At 44.2% G+C, this 21,597-nt stretch overlaps 1 protein-coding gene across 1 annotated transcript in view; it reads right to left on the minus strand.

Moving 5' to 3' along the window:
* The window catches only part of HOOK1 (hook microtubule tethering protein 1), a gene marked incomplete at its 3' end in the record, with an annotated part of 130,781 nt that extends 116,356 nt beyond the window's left edge, over window positions 1–14,425 (minus strand). The window contains exon 1 of the mRNA XM_089659580.1: window positions 14,196–14,425. Coding sequence (XP_089515706.1) covers window positions 14,196–14,240 — 45 coding nt within the window. The remainder of the gene's footprint in view (window positions 1–14,195) is intronic.
* Between the last annotated feature and the right edge of the window lie 7,172 nt (window positions 14,426–21,597).

The raw sequence follows: 21,597 nt of genomic DNA on the forward strand, positions 1-21,597 counted from the left end.
TGCTTCCAGACAGATAGAGCCCACTTCATTTCCTAGCTGGATGATGTCCAACATCATCTTGCTCTTTCCTCCCCAGTCTTACTGGTCCTGATCCTGCCCCCTTCATTCTTCAGAAGCTGCTTCACGACAGATAGTGCCTGCCTCATTTCCTAGCTGGAGGACATCCAGCATCATCTAGCTCTTTCCTGCTCAGCCTTACTGGTCTTGGCCCCGACCCTTTCATCCTTTGGAAGCTGCTTCCAGACAGATAGCGCTCCGCCTCATTTCCTGGCAGGAGGACGTCCAACATCATCTAGCACTTTCCTCCCCAGCCTTACTGGTCATGGTTCCGCCCCCTTCATCCTTTAGAAGCTGCTTCCAGACAGATAGCGCTCCGCCTCATTTCATGGCTGGAGGACATCCAGCATCATCTAGCTCTTTCCTCCCCAGTCTTACTGGTCCTGATCCTGCCCCCTTCATTCTTCAGAAGCTGCTTCACGACAGATAGCGCTCCGCCTCATTTCATGGCTGGAGGACGTCCAGCATCTTCTATCTCTTTCCTCCTCAGTCCGACTCTCCATGTTCCACCCCTTTCATTCATTGCATTTTAGCTCTTTCATTCATGGAGGCTCAGCATCACCTGTGTGCATTCTATATGCAAATACAGCCTGCCTAGGAACGCCCACTCCTCCAGACCAACACCCATCAAGGTGTTTTTGGAGTTTGCATAACTCCTCCCAAGAACCATCCCACTGCTTTCATCAGGGCTGAAGGCTCTTGAGAGGAGTACTGAGGCTGCTGGGAGGGGCTGGCAGGGTGTTGTACATAGCTTTCTGGAAACATCACAGCACCCTGCCAGCCCCTTTCACCAGCCATGATCTGCCTGCATTGCATAGAGAAACACATAGACCAAGTGATGACATCACTGGCTCTAAAAATAAGGTGTGTAAGGAAAATGGAAAGCTTTTATTGAAAAAAAAAATTCCATATTGATGGGAGGAGCCAGGAAAGGCAAAATATAAGCAGATTCAACTTTCAGTCTGTACATAGTGTAAGCCACCAAAGTATTGAATAAACAAAAATGTTTTCTTTGCTGACCCAACAACTGCAATCAGGGGTGGACTGACAACTCATGGGGCCCCTGGGCAATAGGGGATCATGGGGCCCCTGTGTCCTTGCCCAAACTCAAAAAAGCCTATGAAAAAGGTACCAGGGGCATCTCATGGGGCCCCCTACTGACCCCGGGCCCTCGGGCAGTGCCCTAGTTTCCAAATGGTCAGTCCGCCCCTGACTGCAATAAATAGCTGCTGGTGCAAAGGTCTCACAGAGTCCCCAAGGAGGACAATGAAAGTTCTGCCGTCCCTGGCACCCCCGGCACCCCCTTTCTTCCACCTCTGCTGCAGACCACAATTTGTTGTTTGCACAGCACCTTCTAGTGGCTGAAGGGGAGAAACACAACTGGCTTTGGAAGGGAGGCAGGGGAGACCCGATTTGGTATATTTTTTACTTTCCCAACCAAGTTCAAATTCAAGTATCTATCACAGATTTTGTTGTTTTTAGAAAGCAAAACTGTCTTGCTGGCCACATTTGGCGTACCATTAGCGATGAATGGCACCGCACGGGTGATATGTGTTTACAGAACGCGTGTGATTTTGTGCGCATTTACACGCTACTAAGCTAATGCAGTCTAATGTGAGAGTACGCCAAACTGCAAATTTCAGTAAAAAACTGCAAAAATGGAGCAGTTGGAAGGGCTGCGTTGCTTTTCGGAAAAGCGATCTGGATTGCGGTTATGTGCATTTCCGTGCGACGCGTTTCTGACCCATTCGTATGAATGGGCTGCCAAACAAGCGCGAATGTGCAAAAAGTAAGGCAGGCAAGACTTTTAAAATCACGCTGCAGTAAACTGCAGGGTACTGTGGAACCATGCGTTCTGGTGGGCGCAAACACATGGACGTTTGCTAGATGCGTTTGGAGCGACGCGTTTCTGACAACCCATGAATTTTAACGGGCTGCCAAACAATCGGTAATGTGCAAAAAGTAAGGCAGGCGTGACTTTTACAATCACGCTGCAGTAAACGGTATCATGCATTCTGGTGGGTGCAAGCACATGTATGTTTGCTAGAGGCATTTGGAGCGACGCGTTTCTGACAGCCCATTCATTTCAATGGGTTACCAAACAATCGGTAATGTGCAAAAAAGGCAGGCGCGACTTTTAAAATCATGCTGCAGTAAACTGTATGGTACTTCGGTATCATGCATTCTGGTGTGCGCAAACACATGGAAGTTTGATAGATGCATTTGGAGCGACGCGTTTCTGACAGCCCATGCATTTCAATGGGCTGCCAAACAAGAAAAATATGCAAAAAATGAGGCAGGTGCAACTTTTAAAATCACGCTGCAGTAAACTGCATGGTACTGCGGTATCATGCATTCTGGTGGGTGCAGCACATGCATGCTTGCTAGAGGAGTTTGGAGCAACGCGTTTCTGACAGCCCATTCATTTCAATGGGTTACTAAACAAATGCAAAACGTAAGGCAGGTACGACTTTTAAATCGCGCTACCCCAAACCGCATGGTACCGCAGAATTATGTATTTTGGTTGGCGCAAATGCACGCACGTTTGCTATAGTTTGAAGCAACACGTTTCTGACAGCCTGTTCATTTCAATGGGCTGCCAAACAAGTGGCAACGTGCAAAATGGCAGGTATGACTTTTGAAATGACTTTGCGCCAAACCGCATGGTACTGCGGCATCGTGTGTTCTGGTGGGCGCAATTGCACGCCTGTTTCCCAGATGCGTTTGGTGCGGCGCGTTTCTGACAGCCCATTCATTTCAATGTGCTGGGAACATGCAACTGTATTATCACGTTTTCTGGCGGCCACAAAGGCATGCGCGCTCGTTAGATGCGTTTGCAGTACCATTAACAATAAATGAGGTAACGTTTTCCTGTGCGGCGTGGGAAACACGCATGGAAATTTGAGCTTTTTTGCACCTCAATTGCCAAGAACGGGGCCTTAAATTTTTGCCTGATAGCGTATAATACATCTGTTTTGGCTATAAGACAGGAAGTGGAGGGAAATCTCCCCAATAGGACACAGATAGCAAAAAAAAAAAAAGAAAAGAAGAAAGACTAAAAGGGGTTATAACCTTCCCTTACTTAAAATGAAAGAAAAAAAAAAGGTTTTGCCTCTGGTTACCCTTTAAAAGTGCAAGTGCTATGAATAGCGATCCTATCACCCCTTTATCCCAGTCCCTAACCTGTGGCCCTTTGGTACTTACTGTGTGGCCCTCAGCAGCCAGGAGTCGGTGTTTTCTGTGCCTAGATGTTTATTAAGAGACGGTGAAGGAAAATATTCACTAAACTTTATGCTTCATGAGGGATTTATTCCATTGACTTCCTCTGGATCAGCGGTGGGAGGAGGATTTTGTTTCTGAAGGTTTTTATATTATTGGTTGAACTGAATGGACGCGACTCTCACTCTGTATACTGGGGGCCGGCAGCGGCAAGATTTGCTTCATTTATTTCACATTCTGTGTTTTCTGTTCTTACTTTCTCTGATTTTTATAAAGGATTTTGCTGAGGGAAATACAGTTGTGACCAAAATTATTCAACCCCCAATGCTGTAAAGGGGTTTAGGGACTATAGTGTACATTTGGAATTGTATTCAGAATCAAATCCTACAAGGACGTTGTAACTACCCAAATGCAACTAAAATGACATCAATTGTTTATGTAATACAGTAGTAAATGGTTCTTATGTGGTTTCTTCATTGCCACAATTATTCAACCCCTTAAAGACTACCACTCTGAAGAACAGAGGTTCATACAGGTGCTTTCCATCAGGTATTGAAAACACCTGTGGATGTCACCGAGCAGCAATCAAGCATAATAAGCACCAATTAGGCAGCTTTAAAATGACTGTGATACTCAGCTCCTTCTAGACATTTACTGGTGTGGTTACAAACATGGTGAAGGCAAGAGAATGGTCCAGGAAGACAAGAGAAGAGGTGATTTCTCTTCACAGGAAGGGCAATGGCTATAAGAAGATTGCAAAGATGTTAAACATACCAAGAGACACCTTAGGAAGCATCATTCGCAAATTCAAGGCAAAGGGCACTGTTGAAACGCTACCTGGTCGTGGCAGAAAGAAGATGCTGACTTCGACTGCTGTGCGCTACCTGAAGCGTAGAGTGGAGAGAAGTCCCCGTGTGACTGCTGAGGAACTGAGAAAAGATTTGTCAGATGTGGGTACAGAAGTTTCAGCCCAGACAATAAGACGCACACTGCGTAATGAAGGCCTCCGTGCCAGAACTCCCAGGCGTACCCCCTTGCTGTCTCCAAAGAATAAGAAGAGTCGACTGCAGTATGCCAAAAGCCATGTGGACAAACCACAAAAGTTGTGGGATAGTGTTCTGTGGACTGATGAAACAAAATTAGAACTGTTTGGGCCCATGGATCAACGCTATGTTTGGAGGAGGAAGAACAAGGCCTATGATGAAAAGAACACCTTGCCTACTGTGAAGCATGGTGGAGGGTCAATCATGCTTTGGGGCTGTTTTGCTTCTGCAGGTACAGGGAAGCTTCAGCGTGTGCAAGGTACCATGAATTCTCTTCAGTACCAGGAGATATTGGATGGAAACGTGATGCAGTCCGTCACACACCTGAGGCTTGGGAGACGTTGGACCTTTCAACAGGACAATGATCCCAAGCATACCTCCAAGTCCACTAGAGCATGGTTGCAGAGGAAAGGCTGGAACATTTTGGAGTGGCCATCGCAGTCACCAGACTTAAATCCGATTGAGAACCTCTGGTGGGACTTAAAGAAAGCAGTTGCAGTGCGCAAGCCTAAGAATGTGACTGAACTGGAGGCCTTTGCCCATGAAGAATGGGCGAAGATACCCGTAGATCGCTGCAAGACACTTGTGTCAAGCTATGCTTCACGTTTAAAAGCTGTTATAACTGTAAAAGGATGCTGTACTAAGTACTAAGATTGAATGTCACTTGGGGGTTGAATAAAACTGATAATGCTGTGAGCACAGAAAAGACATTTGTGGTTATTTCATTATAACTGTTATGTTATATTTGTCTGACCTACAAGTGCCTCTTTAATGTAAATGTAAGCAAGATGACTGAATGATCAAAAGCAATGTCAAACTGGCCAAAACACTCAATTTCAGTGGGGGTTGAATAATTTTGGTCACAACTGTATACGTATCAAAGGGGTGCTAATCATTCAATGGGCTTTAAACTTGAGCGCCAACTTGAAAAAGGACTGTAATGGCAGTAATCTCTAGCAGTCTCAAGTAATGTGTTCCCTGTCTCTGACAGTCTTCTGAGGCATGTTCCCAGTCTCCAAGCATGCCTGTAGTATGTCTGCAGTCTTTGACCATCTCCTGTAGTATCTCTGACCATCTCCTGTAGTATCTCTGACCATCTCCTGTATCATATCTGAAGTCTCTGACCATCTCTTGTATCATATCTGAAGTCTCTGACCATCTCTTGTATCATATCTGAAGTCTCTGACCATCTCTTGTATCATGTCTCTAGTCTCTGACCATCTCTTGTATCATATCAGATGTCTCTGACCATCTCCTGTATCATGTCTGCAGTCTCTGACCAACTCTTGTATCATATATGAAGTCTCTGACCATCTCTTGTATCATATCTGCAGTCTCTGAACATCTCCCATACCAGTGGTCTCCAAACAGAGGCCCAGGGACCAGATGCGACCCTTTGCTTGCCTTTATCTGGCCCTCGGGGCATTGTTCCTCCCACTGACATTAATAGTGGGGCATAATTCCTGCCACTGATACCAACAGTGGGGCACTATCCCCCCTTCCCCCCTGGACACCAATGATGGGACACTATTCCTCCCACTGATACCAATGATGGGGCACTATTCCTCCCACTGATACCAATGATGGGGCACTATTCTAATCACTGATACCAATGATGGGGCACTATTCCTCCCACTGATACCAATGATGGGGTACTATTCCTCCCACTGATACCAATGATGGGTCACTATTCCTCCCACTGACACCAATGATGGGGCACTATTCCTCCCACTGATACCAATGATGGGGCACTATTCCTCCTACTGATACCAATGATGGGGTACTATTCCTCCCACTGATACCAATGATGGGTCACTATTCCTCCCACTGACACCAATGATGGGGCACTATTCCTCCCACTGATACCAATGATGGGGCACTATTCCTCCCTCTGACACCAATGATGGGGCACTATTCCTCCCACTGATACCAATGATGGGGCACTATTCCTCCCACTGATACTAATGATGGGGCACTATTCCTTCCACTGATACCAATGATGGGGCACTATTCCTCCCACTGACACCAATGATGGGGCACTATTCCTCCCACTGACACCAATGATGGGGCACTATTCCTCCGACTGATACCAATGATGGGGCACTATTCCTCCCACTGACACCAATGATGGGGCACTATTCCTCCGACTGATACCAATGATGGGGCACTATTCCTCCCATTGACACCAATGATGGGGCACTATTCCTCCCACTGACACCACACTATTCCTCCCACTGATACCAATGATGGGGCGCTATTCCTCCCACTGATACCAATGATGGGACACTATTCCTCCCACTGACACCAATGATGGGGCACTATTCCTCCCACTGATACCAATGATGGGGCACTATTCCTCCCACTGACACCAATGATGGGGCACTATTCCTCCCACTGACACCAATGATGGGGCACTATCCCTCCCACTAATACCAATGATGGGGCACTATTCCTCCCACTGATACCAATGATGGGGCACTATTCCTCCCACTGACACCAATGATGGGGCACTATTCCTCCACTGACACCAATGATGGGACACTATTCCTCCCACTGACACCAATGATAGGGCACTATTCCTCCCACTGATACCAATGGTGGGACATTAACTTTGACACTAGGACAATTTCTACTCCCACAGGCCACAGTCCGACCCTTCTAAAGTTCGAGAGATACTAAATTAGCCCTTTTTTAGGAAAGTTTGGAGACCCCTGTCCTATACCATGCCTGCAGTCTCTGACTATCTCCTGTAGCATGTCTGCATTATCGGACCATCTCCTGTAGCGTGTCTGCAGTCTCTGACCATCTCTTGTATCATGTCTGCAGTCTCTGACCATCTCTTGTATCATGTCTGCAGTCTCTGACCATCTCTTGTATCATGTCTACAGTCTCTGACCATCTCTTGTATCATGTCTGCAGTCTCTGACCATCTCTTGTATCATGTCTGCAGTCTCTGACCATCTCTTGTATCATGTCTACAGTCTCTGACCATCTGTTGTAGCATGTCTGCAGTCTCTGACCATCTCCTGTAGCATGTCTGCAGTCTCTGACCATCTCCTGTAGCATGTCTGCAGTCTCTGACCATCTCCTGTAGCGTGTCTGCAGTCTCTGACCATCTTCTGTAATATGTCTGCAGCCTCTGACAGCTTTGTGTAGTATCACATACCGTGGACATTAGGTGTGGCCCTTTGATGATGTAAGAGACCACACTGGAGGCCACCTATATCAAGTAAGTTGACCCCCTCTAGCCTACAGCTTCTCTCTCTCGAAGGCCGAAACGCTACAGTAGGCTACTGAATTTTTCTCACCACCAAAAGAGCAGCAGCTCCTCACGGCTTCCACCAACCAGGCTAGGATGCAGCAGAAGCAGGTGAGCGCTCTCTTCACCTCCAGCAACAGGACCAATAGAGAGACTCGGCCCTTCCATGCCTAAAAAGAATCCTTCATTTTCTTAACAAGCCAGGAAACCCCCGGAAAAATAAATCCAGTTCACGGAAACATTTTCAGGCATGGCTGCATTGATTCCTGAGCGGGGAGCATGCAATCATCCAACACAACTCTACAGAAAATCATCGTAATATATACTGTAAACACGTCAGGATGCTCATAAAACACGCTCGCCATGCACTCAGGGAAATTTAACTGCATCCTCACAATTCAAACCCATGTGACTAATCTGAGCGCAGGACACATCGACAGCAGACGGAAATTAAACAGACGTGTTAAAAAAAGAAAACAATGCATTTTCCTGCCTTCTATAAACAAGTGATCACATATCCAACTACAGAGTGTGTACAAAGAAATCCATCCTCACACACAGGGGCTGTCAGGGAGAGGAGCTTCCCATCCAGTCATTGATTATTAATGCTGTTGTGTCTGCATTGCTTGTTGAAAACTTAAAAAAAAAAAAAAAACAATACCCAGCAGCTTCCCATTGCAGGTAATCTCACAGGACTATATTTTCCACATTATTACAATATATTCTAAAAATACATACATATAAATACATATATATATATATATATATATATATAAATACACACACACACATATATATATAAATACACACACACACATATATATATAAATACACACACACACACACATATATATATATATAAATACACACACACACACATATATATATAAATACACACACACACATATATATATAAATACACACACACATATATATATAAATACACACACACATATATATATAAATACACACACACATATATATATAAATACACACACACATATATATATATATATATATATAAATACACACACACATATATATACACACACACATATATATATATAAATACACACACACACATACCGTATTTTTCGCCGTATAAGACGCACTTTTTCTTCCCCAAAACTGGGGGGGGAAAGTTGGTGCGTCTTATATGACGAATAGAGAGAGAATCCGTGAGGCGCGGCCACGGCCGTAGGAAAGGCCGCGGCTTTGGCCTATCTCTGGAGCGGTCGGCCATCTTAGTACACCCGGCGGTGCGCGCTGACGTCATCACCCCCTCTGCTCGTGGATCAGCAATGGGCAAACTACGGCCCGCGGGCCGTATACGGCCCGGTGGACCTTTTAATCCGGCCCGCGGAGAGTGGCAAACATTGGCTGTCAGGATGTAGGCGGGGCAGCGTGACGAACTCCTCTCCTCTCACAGTCCGCCCTGAAGACCGGAACGGCGCGGGAACACGGCGAGAGGAATGCGCGGAGCAAAGGTAAGTGAATTGACACAATATGGGGAATGAATTACTATAGGGGGGTTGAATTACTATAGGGGGGATGAATTACTATAGGGGGGATGAATTACTATATGGGGGATGAATTACTATGGGGGATGAATTACTATATGGGGGATGAATTACTATATGGGGGATGAATAACTATATGGGGGATGAATTACTATGGGGGATGAATTACTATATGGGGGATGAATTACTATGGGGGATGAATTACTATATGGGGGATGAATTACTATATGGGAGATGAATTACTATGGGGGATGAATTACTATGGGGGATGAATTACTATATGGGGGATGAATTACTATGGGGGATGAATTACTATAGGGGGGATGAATTACTATATGGGGGATGAATTACTATGGGGGATGAATTACTATATGGGGGATGAATTACTATATGGGGGATGAATTACTATGGGGGATGAATTACTATATGGGGGATGAATTACTATGGGGGATGAATTACTATATGTATTGGGTTCAGAATCTTTTTTTTCTAGATTTTCCTCCTTTAAAATTGGGTGCGTCTTATATTCCGGAGCGTCTTATATGGCGAAAAATACGGTATATATATATATATATATAAATACACACACACACATATATATATGGTATATCTACACAAACAGGTGAAGCAAAGTGTGCAGCTGTAATTCTTCTTCATACAAAGCAATCAGGTCATTGCAATGGCCATATCAAAACTGAAGCAGGATTGCTGCACATAAAATGTATTTAAAATAAATTACAATTATTATTATACAGGATTTATGGCGCCAACAGTTTGCTCAGCGCTTTACAATATAACGGGAGACAATACAGCAACAATACAGTTCAATACAAGAGGGATATTCTTTTAGAGTTTGTAATTTTGTTATTTATTTTAAATAAATGTTATGTGCAGCAGTTTTGCTTCGGACATACACTATATTGCCATAAGTATTGGTCGCCTGCCTTTCCACACACATGACCTTTAATGGCCCCCCAGTCTTAGTCCGTAGGGTTCAATATTGAGTTGGCCGTCCACAAGGTTTAGGAGGGTGTCTATGGGAAGGTTGGACCATTCCTCCAGAAGCACATTTGTCAGGTCAGGCACTGATGTCGGGGGAGGAGGCCTGGCTCACAGTCTCCGCTCTAATTCATCCCAAAGGTGTTCTATGGGGTTGAGGTCAGGACTCTGTGCAGGCCAGTCAAGTTCCTCCACCCCAAACTGGCTCCTCCATGTCTTTATGGACCTTGCTTTGTGCACTGGTGGGCAGTCATGTTGGAACAGGAAGGGGCCATCCCCAAACTCTTCCCACAAAGTTGGGAGCATGAAATTGTCCAAAATGCCTTGGTATGCCGAGCCCCTTAGAGTACCTTCACTGGAACTAGGGGGCCAAGCCCAACCCCTGAAAAACAACCCCACACCATAATCCCCCCTCCACCAAACCTTACACTTGGCACAATGCAGTCAGGCAAGTACCGTTCTCCTGGCAACCGCCAAACCCAGACACGTCCATCGGATTGCCAGACAGAGAAGCATGATTGGTCACTCCAGAGAACACATCTCCACTGCTCTAGAGTCCAGTGGCGGCGTGCTTTACACCACGGCATCCAACTCTTTGCATTGCACTTGGTGATGGAAGGCTTGGATGCAGCTGCTCGGCCATGGAAACCCATTCCATGAAGCTCTCTACACACTGTTGTTGGGCTCATCTGAAGGCCACACCAAGTTTGGAGGTCTTTAGCTATTGACTCTGCAGACAGTTGGTGACTTCTGCGCACTGTGCGCTTCAGCATGCGCTGACCCCGCTCTGTCATGTGACGTGGCCTACCACTTGGTGGCTGAGTTGCTGTTGTTCCCAGATGCTTCCACTTTGTTATAATCCCACTAACAGTTGAGCGTGGAATATTTAGTAGCCAGGAAATGTCACGGATGGACTTATTGCCCAGGTGACCACCTATCACGGGACCACGCTTGGAGTCACTGAGCTCCTGAGAGCGACCCATTCTTTCACCAATGTTTGTAGAAGCCGTCTGCATGCCTAGGGGCTGATTGTATACACCTGTGTCCATGGAGGGGATTGGAACACCTGAATCCAGTGATTTGGAGGGGGGCCCAATACTTTTGGCTCCAGAGAAGGGGGTCCGAATACTTTTTGGCAATATTGTATATATATATTATTATTTGTTTTGGAGTTATTGCGTTAATATAAAATGAATTACGTTTATATAAAAAATAAATGTATACATTTAAAATACATATATATATATAAAAAAGAAAATTGTAACACGCAACATTATTTTTTTTGTAACACGCATAACTCTTTTAGTCCTACCATGGATTAGATCATATGTTCAGAGTTATTGTGATGACTGAGCATGCTGAGATTTGTAGTCCCACAAAAGTCAGAACACAACTCCACTTGAGCGATATATATAGACTAGCGAGAGAAGTGTCACTTTTATATCACACACACACATTACGTGTGAGTGTGTGTATGTGTGTGTATATATATATATATATATACAGTCATGGCCGAAATTGTTGGCACCCTTGATATTTTTCCTGAAAATCAAGTATTTCACACAAAAAAGGTATTGCATTAACACATGTTTTGCTATACACATGTTTATTCCCTTTGTATGTATTGGAACAAATATAAAACAGAGGCAGAAAAGCAAATATGACATAATGTCACACAAAACCCCAAAAATGGGCTGGACAAAAGTATTGGCACCCTTAACTTAATATTTGGTTGCACACCCTTTGGAAAACATAACTGAAATCAGTCGCTTCCTATAACCATCAATAAGCTTCTGACACCTCTCACCCGGAATTTTGGACCACTCTTCCTTTGCAAACAGCTCCAGGTCTCTCTTATTGGAAGGACACCTTTTCCCAACAGCAATTTTAAGATCTCTCCACAGGTGTTCAATGGGATTTAGATCTGGGCTCATTGCTGGCCACTTCAGAACTCTCCAGCGCTTCTTTGCCATCCATTTCTGAGTGCTTTTTGACGTATGTTTGGGGTCATTGTCCTGCTGGAAGACCCAGGATCTTGGACGCAAACCCAGCTTTCTGACACTGGGCCCTACAGTGCGACCCAAAATCCTTTGGTAATCCTCAGATTTCATGATGCCTTGCACACAGTCAAGGCACCCAGTGCCAGAGGCAGCAAAACAACCCCAAAACATCATTGAACCTCCACCATATTTTACCGTAGGTACTGTGTTTTGTTCTTTGTAGGCCTCATTCCGTTTTCGGTAAACAGTAGAATGATGTGCTTTACCGAAAAGCTCTATCTTGGTCTCATCTGTCCACAAGACGTTTTCCCAGAAGGCTTTTGGCTTACTCAAGTACATTTTGGCAAACTGTAGTCTTGCTTTTTTATGTCTCTGTGTCAGCAGTGGGGTCCTCCTGGGTCTCCTGCCATAGCGTTTCATTTCATTTAAATGTCGACGGATAGTTCGCGCTGACACTGATGCTCCCTGAGCCTGCAGGACAGCTTGAATGTCTTTGGAACATGTTTGGGGCTGCTTATCCACCATCCGGACTATTCTGCGTTGCAATCTTTCATCAATTTTCCTCATCCGTCCACGACCAGGGAGATTAGCTACAGTGCCATGGGTTGCAAACTTCTTGATAATGTTGCGCACTGTGGACAAAGGCAAATCTAGTTCTCTGGAGATGGACTTGTAACCTTGAGATTGTTGATATTTTGCCACAATTTTGGTTCTCAGGTCCTCAGACAGTTCTCGTCTCCTCTTTCTGTTGTCCATGCTTAGTGTGGCACAGACAGACACACAATGCAAAGGTTAAGTGAACGTCTCTCCTTTTTATCTGCTTTCAGGTGTGATTTCTATATTGCCCACACCTGTTACTTGCCCCAGGTGAGTTTACAGGAGCATCACATGCTTGTAACATTCTTATTTATCCGCAGTTGTGAAAGGGTGCCAATACTTTTGTCCAGCCCATTTTTGGAGGTTTGTGTGACATTATGTCGAATTTGCTTTCTTTCCTCCCTTTTTTTGTTTTGTCCCAATACACACAAAGGGAATAAACATGTGTATAGCAAAACATGTGTTAATGCAATACGTTTCGTGAGAAATACATGATTTCCTGGAGAAATATCAAGGGTGCCAACAATTTCGGCCATGACTGTATATATATATATATATAAAAATTATTATTATTTACTTATTTATTTTTAAGGAACACTGTTGCTTATTTGTATATTGTAAATATTTTTATAAATAAAGATGTAACTTTTGGAAGAAAAAAAGAAAAGGTGTGTGACAGTCTTAAATAATTCACTATATATCTAATATATATAGGGACTATATAGATATAAAATAATGTAATAGCATAATAAAATATATATTTTTTTATATTATATATATATATATATATATATATATATATATATAAAATATAAAAAAAAAAAAAAATATATATATATATATATATATATATAGATATATATATATATAGATATAGATATAATTAAAATATATAAATTCATCAATTACATAGAATATAAAGTTTTTGATATAATTTTTTTATATATTATAAAAAATGAAAAACAAAATTATAAAACAAAAAATATTAAACGCATTTAAAAAAATATATTTAAAAAAACTTGCAACATATTTTTTTTTTTTTGTGTACATACATTCCCCAATCATCCTTTTCCTACCATGGGTTAAATAAAATTTTGAGTTATTCTGATGTTAAAGCATGCTGGGATTTGTAGTCCCACGGCATTCAGAACCCCACTTGGGTGATATATATATATATATATAAAGGACAGCGGGATATCACTGAGGAAGAATAATTCATACATTACATAAAATAGATCATTATAGTTTTTTGGGGTTTTTATATATTATTATGAATATATGCTATTTGTATATTATTTTTAATATATTTGTTATATTTTTTATATTATTATGAATATATATATATATACACACCTATATATTATATATATATATAGCAGATAACACATTGATGCAGTGTATACATGACCCCCTCCCCCCGTAATAATTGAAAGCCCCCATTGGTGGAATCACCCGCAAGCCCCCCACGTATGACGTCAAAGCCCCTCCCCCCCACTCTCACCCAGATAATGAGGCTTTCGCACAGCTCGTTCTCCTTGCCGGCCATCTCTCCCCCGGTTACCCGTTCCTTTTCCTCCTGATCCGGCTGACCTCACCTGGGAACAGGGAAGGAAGGAGGAGGAGCACACAGGGACAGTCTGCCGCTTACGCCTTTTTTCCTGGCTCCGACGTAAGCTTCCTGAGCCTGAATGGGAGCTACGCCGTCGGAGCAGCGTAAGTCTCCTCTGTGAATAGAACCCTGACACACGCCCCCTCTATCGCTCCGCGCTCTAGCCACTCCTGCAGCGGATGACAGGTGGAGGGCACGCCCCCAAGCCTGCAGCAGGTGACTGTGCGAGACTCGGAGCTAATCATAACGCGTACAGCGCGGGGCGAGCCAATCCACTTTGAGCAAGGGGGAGGTTCCTTGCGCGGGATTGGTGTGGAGGCGGCTGTAGGCGGGACACGCTTTGAAAGGCCGTCTTTTGAGACTTGAGTGACGGCTTTTTCTGTCACTTGTGAGGAGAAGGTGGAGCTGGAGAACGTGTCTTGTTGACAATAGCAACCCCTCAGATTTTCAGTCAGTTGTCATACAGGTTTCTGACTGGTTGCTATGGACCTGTTCTGTCAGAACACTTTTCATACATAAGCCCCTCTGGAAGGATGTTCATCAAAGTTTCACCAGAAAATGATCTGTATTATTGTCATATATATGTGTGCCGGCTGTAACCTGACACAGGCAAGGCAGTGAGAGATTTCAGCCAATCCTGTCTCCTCTCAGACAGTAATAGAGAGAGAGCCAATCAGGAGATCCATTAACCACTTCCTGTCCGGCCCATGTATATAAACGGCCGGGCGGGGGCAGTGCAGGAACGGGTTGCCGTTCATAAACGGTGCCCGCCATTTTGGACACAATGGAGCACCGATCGCTGTACGGGACCTCTGTGTGAGATCCCGATCATGTGATCACTGATTGGCCAATCAGTGATCACATGAATAGTAGTAAGCAACATGTCACTTCTGACCAGGGGGCGGACTGACCATTTGGGAACTCGGGCACTGCCTGAGGGCCCTGGGTCAGTAGGGGGCCCCATGAGATGCTCCTGGTACCTTTCTTAGGCTTTTTTGGGTGTGGTTTGGGCAAGGACACAGGGGCCCCGTGATCCCTTATTGCCCGGGGGCCCCATGAGTTGCCAGTCCGCCCCTGCTTCTGACATCATTGCTTACTACGTGTGAAATCTGTGAAGGATCACAGAGATCACATGGTACAGGGCTATTCACAACAGCCTTGTACCATGTGACAAGTTGTGACCAATCACAGCTCACACAGTACTTCTCAATGGCTGCAAGAATGCAGCTAGAGCAGTGGTTCTTAACCTTGTTGGAGGTACTGAACCCCACCAGTTTCATATGCGCATTCACCGAACCCTTCTTAATTGGAACAATAAAATATGATTTTTAAAATTCAAAACATAGGTATATATTTATACATAGGTGCACAAAATGAACAAAACCGTTAAGAACAAAGAACAAAACCATTAAAACATGATTTTCACACAAAAACAAAAACATAATAATGAATATTTACTGCACGAATCATATGAGTCGGGTGTGGGTCTTCACCTCCGTCGAACCCCCGAGACTGACTCACCGAACCCCTGGGGTTCGATCGAACCCAGGTTAAGAACCACTGAGCTAGAGAGAAGGAGAAATAATTAATTTTACAGCCTTTATGGGTGTAAAAGCAATCAGTGTAAAAAAAAAAAAAAAAAATCACCCCTCAAAAGTAGTACAGTGTCGCTATAGTGACTGCTAGGGTGACAGTATGTTAAAAAAAAACATAAATAATAATACAAAAAAAAATAAAAATGTACAAAAATGTTTTTGAAAAATTATACTTTTTGGTTATAAACTAATTTGTTTTTTTTTTAACTAAAAAGATAACTGAATAAATTTTGACCAAGATTTATGAAGAAAGATTATTTATTTGCAAAATTTTATAAGAAATACACTTTTTTACAAAATGTTTGGGCTTTTTCATTTATATAGTAAAAAATAAAAATCTCAGTGGTGAATCAATACCACCAATATAATGTTTTATCTGTCTAAAAAAAATGCAAAAAAATTCATATGGGTGTTGCATGACCGCGCAATTGTCATTCAAAGTGTGACAGCGCTGAAAGCTGAAAATTGCCCTGGCCAGGAAGGGGGTGAAAGTGTCCGGACTGGAAGGGGGGAAAAGTGTCCGGACTGGAAGGGGGGAAAAGTGTCCGGACTGGAAGGGGGAAAAGTGTCTGGACTGGAAGGGGGGAAAAGTGTCCGGACTGGAAGGGGGTGAAAGTGTCCGGACTGGAAGGGGGGAAAGTGTCCGGAGTGGAAGGGGGGAAAAGTGTCCGGACTGGAAGGGGGTGAAAGTGTCCGGAGTGGAAGGGGTGAAAGTGTCCGGACTGGAAGGGGGGGAAAGTGTCCGGAGTGGAAGGGGGGAAAGTGTCCGGGGTGGAAGGGGGGGAAAGTGTCCGGAGTGGAAGGGGGGGAAAGTGTCCGGACTGGAAGGGGGTGAAAGTGTCCGGACTGGAAGGGGTGAAAGTGTCTGGACTGGAAGGGGTGAAAGTGTCCGGACTGGAAGTGGGAGTTCACGCCGTGTACCCCTTCAAGCCGGCACCTCCCGGAATTTAAGGGTTCCAGAAGCTGGGAGGCGGGGTTTAGGGTCATGTGACCGCCGTGAAGCGCCGTTGCCTGGCCGCCATCTGGTCATAGGCCGGGTGGCAACTGGTTAAAAAGTCCAAACATTTTTTTAAAAAGTGTTTTTCTTATAATATCTTGCAAATAAATAATATTTCATCATAAATCTTGGCCAAAATGTATTCAGTTATTTTTTTTTAGTAAAAAAAAAATAACCCAAATTAGTTTATAACAAAAAATTATAATTAAAGAAAAAAAAGTTACATTTTTATTTTTTTTTTATATTATTATTTATGTTTTCTTTTTTTTTTTTTACATACTGTCACACTAGCAGTACATTGTGGGGGGTGATGAAGATTTTTTTTTTTTTTACACTGATTGCTTTTATACCCATAAAGGCTGTAAAAGCAATAATTTCTCCTTCTCTCTGGCTGCATTCCTTTAACCATTGAGAGATACTGTGAGAGCTGTGATTGGTCACAGCTTGTCACATGGTACAAGGCTATTGTGAACAGCCCTGTACCATGTGACCTCTGTGATCATTCACAGATTTCACACGTAGTAAGCAAGGATGTCAGAAGTGACATCCTTGCTTACTACTTTGCATGTGATCACTGATTGGCCATACACTGATCACATGATTGGGACCTCGCACAGAGGTCCCGTATGACGACTGGTGCTGCACTGTGTCCGGAGGACACAGCGGGCACCGGATCGCGGTGCTGCGCGCTCCCAGGGAGCACGCACAAGCAGGGGGTGGAGAGGCCGTTTATAAACAGTCACCCAACCCTGCATTGCCACCGTCTGGCTGTTTATATACATGGGCCGGATGGGAAGTGGTTAAGCATCAGATGGGCGCAGTGTTTGCTTATTGGACTTGTGGTGTCGGGGATTAAACGGGAGAAGTCTGACACAACAGAGAGTCATTCTTCTGCTCTCCTCCTGCTTGGAGCCAAATTTTTGTAGAGGAGTTAAACCCACTTTGAGGTCGCCATTTAAGTGTCCTTGCACCTACACTATTGCCTGGTGTGTCATTTGGGGCTGAGACAGTTCTTGGGGTTGAGAGGCAGAGTGGCGGAGTGAACAAACTTAAGCAGCCCCTTCGGGGGTATCGCTACATGTGGGGGCTCGTCCGGGATCATTTCCAGTACTCTGCAATCAACTCTTAACCACTTGCCCTCCTGAGGATTTACCCCCCTTAATGACCACGCCTCTTTTTGCTACTCGGCGCTGCACCAATTCAACTGATAATTGCGCGGTCATGCAATGCTGCACCCAAACAAAATTTACGTCCTTTTTTTCACACAAATAGAGCTTTCTTTCGGTGTAATTTGATCACCTGTGCGCTTTTTATTTTTCACGCTATAAACAAAAAAAGGCCAAAAATTTTGAAGAAAAGCAATATTTTTTACTTTCAGCTATAAAAAATATATAGTAAACTCAAAGTTGGTTATAAATTTAGGCCAAAATGTATTCTGCTCCATGTTTTTGGTAAAAAAAAATCCCAATAAGTGTATATTGATTGCTTTGTGTGAAAGTTATAGCGTCTACAAACTATGGGATAGATCAGCAATGGGCAAACTACGGCCCGCGGGCCGTATACGGCCCGGCGGTCCTTTTAATCCGGCCCGCGGAGCTAGGCTCCCGCAAGGCCAGTGGTCGGCAAGCCGCGGCTCTTTACAAATTTAGATGCGGCTCTCCTGTGTGCCGGGCGCCCGCTCCCCTCCCTCCTCTCCCCTCCTCTCCTCTCGGATGGCCGCCCCCCCTCTCGGATGGCCGCCCCCCTCCCTCCTCTCGGACGTCAGGACTCTGCAGCTGTCAGGATGTAGGCGGGGCAGCCAGGATGTAGGCGGGGCAGCGTGACGAACTCCTCTCACAGTCCTCCCTGAAGACCAGAACGGCGCGGGAATACGAGAGGAACGCGCGGACCAAAGGTAAGTGAATTGACACAGGGGGGGGACTTACTATATGGGGGACTTACTATATGGGGGATGAATTACTATAGGGGGGACTTACTATATGGGGAATGAATTACTATATGGAGGACTTACTATATGGGGAATGAATTACTATATGGGGGACTTACTATATGGGGAATGAATTACTATATGGAGGACTTACTATATGGGGGATGAATTACTATATGGGGGACTTACTATATGGGGAATTAATTACTATATGGAGGACTTACTATATGGGGAATGAATTACTATATGGGGGACTTACTATATGGGGAATGAATTACTATATGGAGGACTTACTATATGGGGAATGAATTACTATATGGGGGACTTACTATATGGGGAATGAATTACTATATGGAGGACTTACTATATGGGGAATGAATTACTATATGGAGGACTTACTATATGGGGGATGAATTACTATATGGGGGATGAATTAATATGGGGGATGAATTAATATGGGGGATGAATTACTATGTGGGGGATGAATTACTATGTGGGGGATGAATTACTATGGGGGATGAATTACTATATGGGGGATGAATTACTATGGGGGATGAATTACTATAGGGGGGATGAATTACTATGGGGGACGAATTACTATATGGGGGACGAATTACTATATGGGGGACGAATTACTATATGGGGGATGAATTACTATGGGGGATGAATTACTATATGGGGGATGAATTACTATATGGGGGATTAATTACTATGGGGGATTAATTACTATATGGGGGATTAATTACTATGGGGGATTAATTACTATGCTTACTATGGGGGAATATTACTATACTTACTATGGATGACACATACACATCATTCATCTACTCTTGGTCCGGCCCCCGGGTCCAATATATGAACCCATTGCGGCCCTCAAGTCAAAAAGTTTGCCCACCCCTGGGATAGATACTGCAATTTACGCCATTTTATTGCTATACAGCGCTGCGCTAGTTTAACGGACAATTGCGTGGTCATGCAATACGGTACATAAATTAAATTTACATCCTTTTTTTTCCCACAAATTGAGCTTTCTTTCGGTGGTATTTGATCGCCTGTGTGGTTTTTATTTTTTGCTATAAAACATGTCCAGTAAAAAAAAAACATGGTCACTCAGGAAAAGTCTGCCATCTAGCTGCTCTGATGAAGTGCTATACTCAGGAAAAGTCTGCCATCTAGCGGCTGTTAGGAGTACTACACTTAGGAAAAGTCCCACATCTGGAACATTAGGAAGAGTTTTCTGATCCAATTTTTTTGATTGAAAAATATACTTTATTACAGAAGTATAAAAAAACATGATACTCGTTATCGGGGTACATCTCACCCTATACTGCGACGCAGCGCACCACATTGCAATATAGTTCCAGGCATACGATAAATACATTCAATAAATACATTCACTGATGCCTGACGTGATGTGCGTGACGAACCAATCCCCAGACCAACACGTCATGCATAACGCCGCTTACCCCGAGACCATAGCACGCTTACAAAACATTTCCTACAATTACAAATCATTCAAGATACGATTAGTACAATTTACAATAAGCATCGAGTGTGTGGGGGGGGAGGGGAAAAAAGGGGTCACAGGCCCGAAGCTTTATTGAAGGGACAAAGACACGCAAGGGGGAGTAGGGGGAAGGGGAGATCTTCAGACGTCCTCTTCCTCCTTAAAGTCCATCAAGGTATAGTCCCTGAGCAGACTGAGGATCAGTCTGCGGCAGTCCTCAATGGACATCCTCTCCCGCTGGTGGATGAGGTACTTCCTGGCGCACCATAAAGCGTCCTTAAAACAACACAGCACCCACCAGGCGCTGTCAATGTCCTCCAGGGAAAAAGTTCCACAGAAAAGTCTGTTCAACACCCCAAAGTGTGTGATGGCTGTCTGTGGCACAAAGTCCTTGAGTTCAGGTTCCAGGGCCCCCAACAGGTCCTGAGCAAAAGAGCACTCCCAGAAAACGTGATGAGCCGTTTCCTCGTGGATGATGCAGAAGGGGCAGTGTCTGTATCTGCTCAGGTTCCTGGCATGCATGAATGTCCTGAGAGGCAACCCCCCTTGGATTGCCATCCATGCCAGGTCCTTGTGCCTGTTGGTGAGGATGTTTGAAGAAACATTCCTCCAGACCACCTTGCAGGTGTCTGAAGGCAGGCCTGGAACCGACTCCAAAACGTCACTTGCTCTGATGAGCTTGTAGATTATCTTCGGTTTCCACAAGTCAGGCTTGACTCCCTGTAGCCCCTGCTCCCTGATAAACTTGAAGGTATCCAGGTAATACCAAAGAGTTTTCTGATTTCTGGTTTAACTAATTAGAGCAATGTATCTAATTAGCATTTTTGCTCACTCCCTCTCCCTCTCTCCCCTTTCCTTTTTTGTTGCACATTATGCAGGCCATAGATGGGTCGAAAATCGGCCGAAAATAAAATCGGCCGATTTTCGGATCGTTAGTGGGCGATTTGGTCGGCCGTTTTTCGGTATTTTGGCCGGTTTTTTTTTTTCGGTAAAGTTGAAAAAAAATCGGCCGATTTTGCCGATCGGCCGATTTTCGCGGCAATTAGTGGGCAAATCGGCCGATTTTTTACCGATAAAAAATCTGCGCATGAGCAGTGACCTGCAAGAGGAAGACAAAAAGAAGAAAAAGAAGAAGAGGAAGACGATGAAGAAGAGGATGAAGAAGAAGAGGATGAGGATGAAGAAGAAGAAGAGGATGATGAAGAAGAAGAAGAGGATGAGGATGAAGAAGAAGAGGATGAGGATGATGAAGAAGAAGAGGATGAAGA

Source organism: Staurois parvus, unplaced genomic scaffold (assembly GCF_062004578.1).
Source record: "Staurois parvus isolate SC_StPar_1 unplaced genomic scaffold, SC_StPar_1.0 ptg001167l, whole genome shotgun sequence".
Taxonomy (NCBI): domain Eukaryota; kingdom Metazoa; phylum Chordata; class Amphibia; order Anura; family Ranidae; genus Staurois; species Staurois parvus.